This window comes from Triturus cristatus, chromosome 6 (assembly GCF_964204655.1).
Source record: "Triturus cristatus chromosome 6, aTriCri1.1, whole genome shotgun sequence".
Lineage (NCBI taxonomy): Eukaryota > Metazoa > Chordata > Amphibia > Caudata > Salamandridae > Triturus > Triturus cristatus.
This window is the reverse complement of record NC_140589.1, coordinates 1,066,758,323-1,066,770,880: the sequence shown is the minus strand read 5'-3', so window position 1 is coordinate 1,066,770,880 and position 12,558 is coordinate 1,066,758,323. Positions and strand designations below refer to the sequence as shown.

At 49.1% G+C, this 12,558-nt stretch overlaps 1 protein-coding gene across 16 annotated transcripts in view; it reads left to right on the top strand.

Moving 5' to 3' along the window:
* Positions 1–12,558, top strand: part of AFDN (afadin, adherens junction formation factor) — a 1,598,291-nt gene that overhangs the window by 1,504,957 nt on the left and 80,776 nt on the right. For all 16 annotated transcript variants that reach the window (XM_085611917.1, XM_085611916.1, XM_085611915.1 and 13 more), the window contains one exon: positions 12,127–12,208. In XM_085611917.1, the coding sequence (XP_085468043.1) occupies positions 12,127–12,208 (82 nt within the window). The remainder of the gene's footprint in view (positions 1–12,126; positions 12,209–12,558) is intronic.

Below are 12,558 nucleotides of genomic sequence, written 5' to 3'. Positions count from 1 at the left end.
ATGTTTGACTTGTTCTCCGATGCTCCGAACCCTGCTGGTGTGCCTTTTGGCCCCATGGGTCATTTGGCATATTCCTTAGGCGGTTTTACACCTCACTTTTCCCAGGCACCGCTCATGGCTTTCATGGATATGGCTCCGAGTTTATCAATACCGTTTCAGGCTTTGGAGGGTTGTGCTACTCTAGATGGTTCATCCCTGTGCCGTCTATTTCCGAACCGGTACTGACTCAACCAGCTTCAACGCCTGTTCCTGTGAATCTCCCTTTGACGCCCATTTCGAGGATGAGACATCAGAGAGAGGCTCAAAGGCTGTTGGAGGAAGAAGAATACCCGGAAGAACATGCAGGAGCTGAGGAAGGAGAGATTGTGGATTTTGAGGGTTTGCAGGAGGCTAGTAGCCCGGACACCTTAGTGGAAGCTTTCATCACCAAAGGGCCTGCCAATGCATGAGGTGACCACATATCATGCTGTCATTAGAAAGGCTGCCGGCCATCTTGGAGCTTCCTCTTCCTACAGCGCAGTTAATATTCTTACAGAGGTTCTTCATTCCCCTTCCTCTGTTTCAGAACCTTTGCTTCCCTTCAATGAGGCATTGACAGAGCCCATTCTGGATGTCTGGCAGAGGCAGATGTCCACTTCAGAGGTTTCCAGGACCATGGCAAGGAGATACGAAGTGGGTCCGAATGATCCTGCATTTCTGTCCACCCATCCTTCGCCGGCAAGCTTGATGCTGTCTGCAGGTTCCTTCCCAGCTATGCCTGTGAATAGGGAGTCAAAGCGCATGGAGCAATCAGCAAAGAAGTTGTTCTCTTTGGGAAGTATGGCCCTTAAGTCCACAAATGCCACATGTCTTTTGTATCGCTACATCCATGCCCTTATGGACTCAGCCAGGGAGGTCACCCAAAATTGCCAGAGGAGGTACGAGGGTATTTCTCGGAGTTGTTGTCAGAAGCCAAATCTGGTGCCCGCCAAGTGATCCAATCTGGTCTGTACACGGCCGACTCTGTAGCCAGGGCAATGGGTTTATCTGTGTCAACAAGGAGGCACGCATGGTTGTGTGGTTCAGGATTCTCATTTGATGTCCAGCCTACATTACTGGATTTGCCATTCGCCGGGTCTCGCCGATTGCGGCTAAAGTGGATTCGGCCCTGCAACGCTTTAAGGATCGCAAAGATGTTTTTTTTTTTTTATTGAGGTTTTTGCAACAGCATAATCACAGTCCACAGATACACTGTTATAATATTCCTCGTTTCAAAGAACAACATAATAACTGAATTACAGAAAAACAAATTGGGAGGTACCCTCTTCTGATTAGTATATAGCATACATGTACACGTCCTGCCCCGCTCTCCGCACAACAGAAATAGAACTACTAGCCCGGGAGGTTGTGGTTCCCCATTAATCGTCTCCTACGATCTCATCTTATACAGCATCTGTGTCAGTTTATGCCAATAGATAGTCTCTCAGAGGTGTCCAGATATCTGTAGGTCTGGAAGTTGACGACAGTTCCGCAGCATATAATTCCAGCTGGTCTATATATCATGTCTTTTATCCACCCATCAACCTTTGGCACCAACCTGCTTTCCCATGTGAACAACACTCGCCTCCTTGCAAGTAAGAGGGCCACTCGCACAAACCTTCCCGCCGCAGCCTTGATTTGGGGGACATAGCCCAAGAGGCACTCCAATGGCGTACATCGTAAAACCTGTTCCGTCATAGCATGTATGGTAGCAACAACAGCTTCCCAATACTGAAATACCGGACCACATTGCCATGCAAGATGAAAGAAATCAGCACCACCCTGTCTACATCTCCTGCAAGTGTCAGAATCCCTAAGACCCAATTTATGCAACTTAACCGGAGTGTGGTACACTTGATGCAAAAACTTAAAGTGAATGATTCTCAGATTACTGTTGGAGGTCAGTCGACCCGTCGGCGCACAGATCTGTTCCCATTCCCAACAGTGATCGGGGGGTTAGTATAGTGTTCCAGCGCTCCAGACTCCTGTCCGGCCTATGGACTTCATCCCCCTGAACCGCTTTGTATGACTTGGTGATCAGCTTCTTCCTAGTTGGGGCTACTATCAGGGTTTGTAGGGCCTTAAGTGGTGCTGGCTCAGCAGGAAAAGTGGTATAGTGGTCCCTCACCGCCCGTTTCAATCTATAGCTGGTGTACTGAAAGAGCGGGGTGGGATTCTGGATGTAGTGTAAGTCATCCTCCATGATGTACTTTATCCCAACGTAAAGATCACCCATATGGGTGATTCCAACCTCACGGAGAGTGGCTATAGGCCCAGGTTCACATGCCACAGATATTGCAGCATGCCCCTCAATAGGCAATGCCGGCGCATATAAAGGGAGCTTGTGTGTTCGCCTACCAGTCGCCTGCCAGGCCTTGACAGTGGTGTCTATTGTATTGATCTCCTTCCTGGGCGTTTGTCTATGAGTATGTGTGATGATACACCTCAAAGGTACAGGGTGAGCGTCACCGTCTTCAACAGCCACATGCGGAATATACTCATGGGGTTTAAACCAGTAATATGCATACTGCGCCTGCGCGCATAAGTAGTACACATAAAAGTCTGGAGCCGTAAACCCTCCTTTCTCGTAAGTCAGCGTTAAAGTATGCCAGCTAATTCTAGGCTGCTTATTCCCCCATACCAGCCTCAATAATTGAGTTTGTACCGTTTTTAAAAAATGTTGTGTTAGTGGGATTGTAATATTGCAAGATACAGATACTTAGGGAGGATGACCATCTTGATCACAGCTATATAATCCGCCAAGGACAACGGCAGGCGGGTCCACCGATCAACCTGCTGCACTAAGGTGGTATAAGCCTACCCATAATTCACCATGACCACCACCTCAGGATCTCGGTGCACCCATATCCCAAGGTACTTGACTGGTTCATCTGACCATACCAGTGGGTACTCTACTTGGGGTGGAGCCATAGCTAGCGTTAGAGGGATGGGGACAGATTTTGCCCAAATTATTTGTAGCCCTGAGAAAAGACCAAATTTGATATATTCTCGTATGATCTCGGAGAGATAACGCTGGGGTTCCCGAACAAACAGGACCATATCGTCCGCGTTTAGGGAGATCCCTACCGGTCGATGATTAAAATTTAGGGCAGCATCCCTATGCCTCTGCCTTATTTTACATGCCAACGGCTCTAGTACAAGGGCAGAGAGAAGGGGGGACAAGGGACAGCCCTGTCTAGTACCACGTGCTATCTGAAAGGGTTCTGAAGTGAGGCCGCCCACTCGAACTCTCGCCGAGGCATCTGTGTAAAGAACCTGTATCCACCGAGTCAAAATGAAGGGAAACCCCATTCTGTGTAAATTATACAACATATACTGCCATTCTGTAGAGTCGAATGCTTTTGCAGCATCCAACAAAACTGCCACAGCCGACATGTCGGGGTTAAGCACATGGAACATGGCAAAGAGGGTGCGCAAATTGTGGGATGTGGAGCGTTCAGGAATAAATCCAGATTGATCTGGGAACACCAAGAGTGGCATCAACAGCTGTATTTTAGTGGCCAATATTGTTGCTAAGATTTTTGCATTTACATTACTCACAGTGGACGATATGAGTTGCAGTGCGCGGGAGACTTGTCTTTCTTAAGGAGAGTGATAAGTAGTGCCTGGCGCAACGAAGGTGGGAGAATCCCCAATTCATGCGCCTCCGCATACATCTCTAGCAAGTGTGGTATGAGGAGGTCCGCATAGGTCTTGTAAAACTCCGCCGTCCGGCCATCCCGCCCGGAGCTTTATTGTTGGATAGTGAGAGTATAGCTTCTCTAACAACTGTCTCATCAATGGGCTGGCTTAAATATTCTCTGTGGGTGTCGGAGAGCCATGCACAGGCCGTGTCTTCTAGGTAGTCATTAAGCGCTCCATCATCCAGGCCGCCACGTGTGGCATAGATATCTGAATAGAAATTTTTGAATTGTTCCACTATTGCATGGGGAGTATAGTGTGCCGTACCTTTACAATCCATTCTGTGATCAATTGGGGAATTATCCATTCTAGAACGCAATTTTCCAGCTAGATTCCTACCCGCCCCCCCCTCCCCGTAAGCTCTGGCTACCTGTCGTTTGGAGAGATACCTTATTTCCGTATCTGCTAATTTCCTATGTTCCTCCAATTGCTCATGAAATTGCGCTGGTACTGTTTCTCGAGCTCCCCTAGCTTCCCCTCTATCTTGGTCAACTGCCCTCTGAGGTCCTTAAGAATCCCCGCTGAGGTACCTATACACACCCCTCTAATCGTCACCTTGAAGGCTTCCCATAAAATTGCCTGACTATCCCCAGAGCCCACATTCAAGTCAAAGTATTGTGCAATAGCCTTTCTTACAGTGTCGTTATAAATCGGATCTAACAAAGCCTCTGCCCTAAACCTCCACGTAAAGGGGCGGTGCGGATTAGTGGGAATGTGCGCTTCAAGCACAACCGGGTAATGGTCAGACAGCGTACGCGGGAGCGTGTGAACTCTTTCCACCCACCCATTGGCCTCATCATTCAGCAGCCAATAGTCCAACCGCGACCAGCTGCCAAACGCAGGTGTTATGTGCGTGCCCTCCAACACTCCCTCATTCCGCAGTCGCCATACGTCCACGAGCCCCATCTCCTCCATGGCGTCTCTCACACACTGTGCCACCCTCTGAGTCCGCGCCCCCGCCGGATTAGATTTATCCACTAAAGGATTAAGATGGGTATTCAGGTCACCTCCCCAAAGGATCGCCGACTCAGGCCAAGCGCGCAGTGTAGTAAGCAGTTGCAGAAAAGGCGCTGTCATCCACAACGGGACCATACATATTCACCACTGTCACCAGCTTTCCGTGCACCATTGCCCATCGGCCCTCCGTATCAACACATGTATGTATAGGTTGGAACGGTACACCCTTTTTGATGAGAATGTGAAAACCCCTTGAGTATGAGGATGCCAGCCGATAGGTTGCCTATCTACACGCCACCCTGTCCTCTGTGTGTTTATTCAGGTGGGTCTCTTGTAACAGAGTGATCGTCACAGCGTGCCTATCCAGTTGTGTTAGTACTTGCCTAATCTTCTTTGGGGTTTTCAATCCCCGGACATTCTAAGTTATACATTTATACATTGTCCCTGTCATCTGTAGTTAGAAGCAAGGCAGCCTATAAAATGCGATATTATACAGAGCATGCACACGCAGCTACACACAATATCAGTGGCATTGCACTTCCAATCAAGGTACCTCCCATGTAATAGACAGAACCCGCCCAAACCTATCCCCCACCCACTTCAGCAACCCCAACCTGCCAAAGACAAGACCCTCATGAAAAAATCAACCCCACAACAACAACAACTTATCACATGTCAAGTGGGGTATGCCCATTGGGGGGTCGCAACGGCGAGGTCCGCTCCCAGATCTAGGTGGGAGGGGGCCGCCGATTATCACTTTTACCCTCCTATCCGTAGCCGAACCACCTGATCCATGCAGGGGATACAATGCAGGGCATCAATTATATATAGAAACCGGCAGTCCCAACAGCACACTTTTAAGGAAATCCCACCCCATCAACCATACAGCAGTGGAACCTCCATATTGCCCCCCTCGGCACCATTATCATACTATCGGTCGTGGTCACATCAGTACGCCAACGGGTGGATGAGTGCCCCACTCCGGACAGGTCATATGAAAGCAGTATGCACCGTAGGCATCACCCTAACCACATGTAGCGCGTCTCTGGGCATTGTCTTTGCACACACATATACAAACAGCCAAACTGCATATAGCGGGCACAGAGCCCCTTACTACTCAGTCGTCAACGTCCGATGTATGGGCCAGGGAACTAGCGTAGTCCATGGCCTGCTTAGGGTTGGCGAAGATCTTGGCATCACCTGCCTCTCCTATGCGCAGCCCCGCTGGATAGAGCATCGCATACGGTATCTGCTCTTTCAGCAGTAGTTTCTTCACGTTCTGAATTCCTTCCGGGCTGCCTGAACTGTCGCCGTGAAGTACGGCTAAAATGATAGAACATTACCCTGGTAATTAATCGTGCCTTTATGACGTGCGATGCGCAGCACAGTGTCCCGGTCTCTAAAATGTAACAACCTGGCAATGATTGGACGCGGCGGAGCACCAGGCTAGGGGCGCGCCGCCAAGGATCTATGAGCTCTCTCCACAGTGAACATGGATGTTAAGTTCTCGGCGCCACAGACGTCCCACAACAGCGTCTCCATGTAATCTTCTGAGCGCCCCACATTTGTGGACTCCAGAAGGCCTAAAACGCGCACTTTATTACGCTGAGACCGCGCCTCAATATCTTCATTCTTCGCCTGGATAACAGCAGGCAATGTTGTGATGTCGGATGTTTTCGTGACAACCTGCTGCAGTCCATCTTCAGCATCAGAGATGCGCTGCTCGGCTTCTCCAAGTCGCACCGCCTGCCTATCCAATTTTGCCGAAAAATGATCCATTCGTCCATTAAGGGCCTGCAAGCTAGCCTGGATGGCAGTCAGCGATTTTTCGAGTGCTGTGGGGGTCTGAGATGTCGCATCTAGTTCAGAGTCCGACGCCTCAGTTTGAGTGGACATTCCCCCTTTTCCTCAAGTCAAATGTGAGCCGTGGCTGGTTTTTATCTGGTTTCCCCATCGTGCGCGCTCCAGCTGGAAAGTCCTGCACCGGTGGAGCACAATGCTGCAATTTGCGTGGCGGCAGCTGCGCACCGAGAGCACACACCAGAAGTCAAATGACTACGTTGTCCAAACAGCAGTGCTTAATGCTGCCGCACTAGGCCACTCCGCATCTTACTCCACAGGGGACCGGTATATGCAGCTCCTGCGCGCGGATCTGGCAGACTCTGAGCCCAGGAGACGCAGCACCCGGATACGAAGCCCACGCGGCGAGCAATGTTTCTGCGGCAGCGCAGGGCAGCAGCCAATGTCTCCAGTAGTGCCCTCTTTAGTTAAGGTCCTAGCACCGTGGTCCAGCCATTATTGAAACAGGGAGGCTCAAGTTCAGAAGGCTGGGCAGATTGACGAGTGACCAACCCGTCTCACCCAAATACAGCAGGCCCCCCAGATCCTGTCGTGACACAGCCCACATATAGCCCGAACTTCACAGCAACTGAGCATCCCTGCACGCGTTGTAGACGTGGTCGCTATCCCCCTTGCAGCCAGGTAATAATGTCTGTCTCGCTCACCTCGTACAATGGGCGATGGGCCACAGAGACCTCCAATGGTGCAATGTTAGGCAGATTCCCGCTCGAGTCCCGGGAATGACGATCCACCGGGGGGGGCACCACTCTCCCACCCGGGTAGGCTCCGCAGGCGAAGTGACCGGCCCCATCACCGCCGCGTTGAGTAGGCGGCCTCTCTGCAGGACCGGAGCCGGCCTCTCCCATAGTTCACTCTCCCGGCCTCGCTGTGCGTGCGCCCCGCGCACCCGCTTGGCTTTCTGGCTCCGGACCCCAGGATCACCACACCCATGCCCAGATACACCGCCGCAGGCAACTTCTCGTCCGCCGCCCTCCGAGCAGCATGCGATGGCGCACCTCACTGCCTGGATGCCGCTGTGGAGCTCTTGAGTCGCAGTCAGTTCGTTCCTGCAGCCGCCATTTTGCCGGGTCCGGGGTATGCCGCAATGTATATCGCCACTCCTTAGGGCCCCCATTTCAGAGACAGGCCACAGCTGAAGTGCCCTCTATCCCCGCAGCAATTCCCCACGCAGTGCCACAGAGGATGACCCGATGGAGGCAGGATAATTACAGGATTTTAGTCGGTGGTCGGCAGATCAACACTACCGTGCGGCCATCACACCGAACGCCAGGCCACGCCCCCCAAGGATCGCAAAGATACAGCGAGGTCTTTGGGGCTTCTAACTCAACCCAGGAGATTTAGGCAGTTCTACAAGTTTTGCGGCTTTGGGAGAAACTTGTCTTTTCGTGCCAGGCAGCAACCGCAGCAGGCAAATTCCTTGTACAGTTCCTACAGGGGAAAGGGCAGAGGTCGTCTGCGGGGTGCTGCTCGACAACAATACTCCTCCTCTTCTGCCTCTCCAGCTGTTTTGGCAGGGAAGAAGCTCAAGCTCCACCATGCTAGAGCATGCTTGTCCCATGGGAGGTTGGATGTCCCATTTTCTACAGAATTGGAGGTCTATTACTACAGTTCTCGGGGTTTTGAACATCGTAGAGAATGGGTATGCCCTACCCTTTCGGGAGTTTCCCCCTCCTTTTCCTCCCCCTCAGGACTTTTGCTCGGAAGAGCATTTTCTGCTTCTCCAGGAGGAGGTTCTGTCATTGGTGTAAAAGGGTGCAATTGAGGTCGTTCCGGAGCAGGAAAGTGTCAGGGGTGCTTCTATCTGTACTCCCTGATACCTAAAAAGGATGGTCCTTTACTTCCGGTTCTCGACCTCAGGGTTTAGAATTTTTACCTCAGACAGGAGAAATTAAAAATGTTGACCCTGGCTCAGGTTCTTCTTGCGCTGGAGAAAGAAGGCTGAATGGTGTTGATCGCTTTACAGGATGCGTATTTTCACATTCCTATCTCTAAGTTGCATTGAAGTATCTCCGTTTTACGGTGGGGTCTCGACGTTACCAGTTTGCGGTCCTTCCGTTCAGCCTTACTTCTGCACTTCAGGCCTTCACAGAGGTGATGGCGGTGGTGGCAGCTTATCACAGAAGGTCAGGATTTCCTGTTTTTCCCTATCTGGATGGCTAGCTGCGCAAAGCAAGGTTGCCAGAGATGGTGCTGCATCATTTGCAGGTAACAATACAACTTCTGCTTGAGTGGAGGTTTTCGATAAATGTACCCAAATCTCACCTGGTGCCCTCTCAGCGTAACCTGTTCATAGGGGCAGTACTGGACACTACTGTGAGTCTGTGAGTCGTGCCTTCCCACCTCTACAGAGGATTTGAGACATCCAGGCTAGGATTCCCCTTTTTCAGAAATGGGCAGCTGTCCAGTCCTGAAGGTCTTGCGCCTGCTCGATTCGTTTGCGTCCTGCATACTGTTGGTCAACCATGCACGCTGGCATACGAGGGCCCTCCAGTGGTTTCACCACAATGGAGACCTCGAAGAGGTGTTCAGAATCTCCCGAGATACTGCAGCGGATCTGCTATGGTGGAGTCTTCCAGAAGACCTGTCTCAAGGGAAGCTGTTTCAACCTCCTCCTCGGGTGGCAACAGTGATAATGGATGCCTCCACTCTAGGGTAGGGAGCTCATCAGGGGGATCTGGAGGTCTTTGGTCTCCAGAGGAAAGATTGTTTAACATCAATCTTTTGGAATTACGAGTGATACGTTTGGCTCTCAAGGCCTTCTTTCCTTCCCTTCATGATCAGTCGGTTCAGGTACTAACAGACAACACTACCGCAATGTGGTACATCAACAAACAGGGAGGAGTAGGATTGTATCTTCTCTGCTGAGATGCTCTGCTACTCTGGTGCTGGGCTCAGGACCATCAGATTTGCGTAAACGCAAATCATCTGGATAGAGAACTAAATGTGCGTGCGGACAGTCTCAGTCTGCCGTATTCGGCCGATCACCTGTGGCGTCTCCTTCCGGAGGTGGTTCTTCACATTTTCAGGATGTGGAGGTATCCTCAGTTGGACCTCACGAGAACGCACACTGGCTGTCATTCTGCATTCTCCAGTATTCGACGTGGGGAGCGTTGGTGGGACGCATTTCAGTTAGATTGGGGTCACAGCTTCTTTACGCGTTTTCCCCATACCCTTGATTACTCAAGTTCAGAGGAATATTTGCAAGACCAGGCCCACGTCCTATTGATTGCCCGGGAGTGGCCGGCAAAAGGTTTGGTACACAGACCTCCTTTACCTCTGATTGCATCCTCCGTTCTATCTCCCTCTCAGGGCAGACCTCCTCTCACAGTCGCAGGGTAGGTTCTACACTCCCACCTCCAGAGCCTGGAGACTGAGCGGGCGAACCTGAGTTCTTTCTCTCTCTCACCAGATGTGGTGGAGGTTATATTATCAGCCAGAAGACACTCAACCAAATCTATCTGTTCTGGTAGGTGGGCCAAGTTTGTTAAATGGTGTGGAGAGATACCGATTGATCCCTTACAGGCCCATTTATCTGATATTCTGAGTTTCTCTCTTTCCCTACCACAATAGGGTTGTGCAGTAGCTACTGTTGAGGGCTACTTATCTGCCTTGTCTGCTTCTCTCTGTTTAACAGACCAACTCTTGTTTTTAAATCTCTCACAGCTATGAGATTAATTTTGGGGGTTACTAATAGGTTTCCTTCCCACTCCTTTATCATACCTCAGTGGGATTTGTATTTGGTTCTCACATTCTTGATGGGTTCACCGTTTGAACCTTTGCATAGTTGTCTCTAAAGGTTTGTAGCATCTACAACCATATTTGTAGTGGTAATCACTTCCTCTAGGAGTGCAAGTGAATTGCAGGCTCTTAGTTCCAAGCCTCCCTTTACATTTTTCCATGCAAATACGATGGTTCTTAGGACTAAAGCTGCTTTAGGACTAAAGCTGCTTTTTTTGTCTAGGGTGGGCAGTCCATCACCATACCCACTTTCTACCCCCCCACACCCTTCTAAGGAGGAGGATAGACTTCATCATCTGGACACCAAAAGGGCAGTCAGCCTCTACTTGGAAAGAACCAAGGACTTGTTGAAGGATTAACTCTTCATTGGTTATGTGGGAAAGATGAATGGCAAGGCAGTCCACAAAATAACGCAGTCAGGTGGATCATCCTGTGTATCAAGACCTGCTACGCCCTGGCCAAGAAGGAGCCTCCTGAAGGTATTTTTTGCTCATTCTACCAGAGCTAAGACTTCTTCTTTGGCTTTGCCTAGAGGAGTCCCTGTGGTAGACATCTGCAAAGTGGCAACTTGGGCCTCCCGCCACACTTTTTCAAAGCACTAGTGTTTGGATTCAGAAGTAAAGCAGGATGGCCATTTTGCTCGTTCTGTGCTGCAGGATTTTTTGGTATAGGCAAGTATGCACCCTCTCGTCCGGGAGCGGGACAGCTTGAGGATTTAATTCAAAAGGTGAGGAACCCACAGGCAGATGTATCCATCAGAACATCAAGTTACTTACATTCGGTAATGCTTTTTCTGGTGGATACAGTATCTGCCTGTGTATTCCTCACTGATCCAACCGCCTCCCTATTGCCTGTCTGCTTATACCGAAAAAGAATCAATGTATATCTTATGTGATTTGTTGTTAGAATCAGTTGGCATTGGGCAGCGTCTCTAATGAAGAATTTCCAAGGTGGTTTGTGTTTGTATACAGTGTATACTTGTGAAAATGTTGTCCGTTCACCCGTTCGCATCGAAGGCAGGGAAAAAATGGGTGGAACTGACGTCAGCACACCGATGAGGTCTTCTTATTGCTCCGATGACATCATGCAGAGTCGTGTACAGAGCTGTTCCATTGTGACGTTCTCGTCAACTTTGAAGAGCTGAGGAAAAAGTTGCAGTGGAATGCCGCGCATGGGGTTAATCAAAAGGTTAGGAATCCACAGGCAGTTACTGTATCCACCAGAAAAAGCGTTAGCGAAGGTAAGTAACTTGTTCATCAAGACGCAACTCGCATGAACTGCACCATGGGCAAAACAGACATGTTTGAGAACAGCTGCACAAGGCTGCTCAGCCCTTTTGGAGACTCAATGCACAATTTCTTGTCTTCTATTCTGATGCAGTTTTCATTGCATAGTAGTGGTAATTGCTGATTGTTGTTGACCCATGATTCCAGTGAGGCTCACATGCAAACCATTGTTTTAAAAAAAAAATATCATAAGAAATGTCCCATAGCTCTAAAAAAAAAAAAATCGAGGAAATAAATAATTTATCTTCAGCCATGCATACCAGTTGCTCGCATGAGTATCTATCTTAATAACCACCGGAAAGAAAGATCTTTGTCAGTGACTGCAAATTAATTTTGTTGTGTTGGTAATGCACGTGGTGGATTGCATTCTAAAACATCATCTTAAGAAATTTGATTTGGCAGATGATGTTTTTCTTCTCAATCAGTCTGTTATTTGCTGCAGTAGTTTTATTTTTGTGGCTTAGTCACATCCCATGCTTTTGAGAGAAGACTATTTTTCTTGAGTAAACAAATGGGTTTAAGTGGGGTTGTGTAAACGTTGGACTTAACTTTTGTTTATTATCAGGGCCAAATTCGTACATTGGATCTACAGGAGCTCTTGGCGCAAGTGAAGTTTATCGAGATCCAAAGGACAAGCGATCTAAAAGGTACTGTGAATAAGAGACGTGGGTAAGGTACTGATCTTCTTTAATATTCAGAACTTTATCTTGTAAATTGTTAGAACCTGAAAATGGCAGATGTTTGCACTTCACATAAGCAACTGCTCAGCCAATCTAATAGTCCGTTGAGGGACTCTAAAATCCTGCTCAGTATAATTCCTTTGTTTTAACTTATTTTCATTTTTAGCTCTCGTTTCCAGGCAGCATTACTTTTCTGTTAAAGAAGCCCTGTTGTCTGCAATACAATATAGAGTGGGCTTAGGGTCAGCCTTTTACTCATGATTGACTGGCTTTCTTGGCTATTTCAGGTCGATTTTCCTTATTCCACAGCTTTCCTT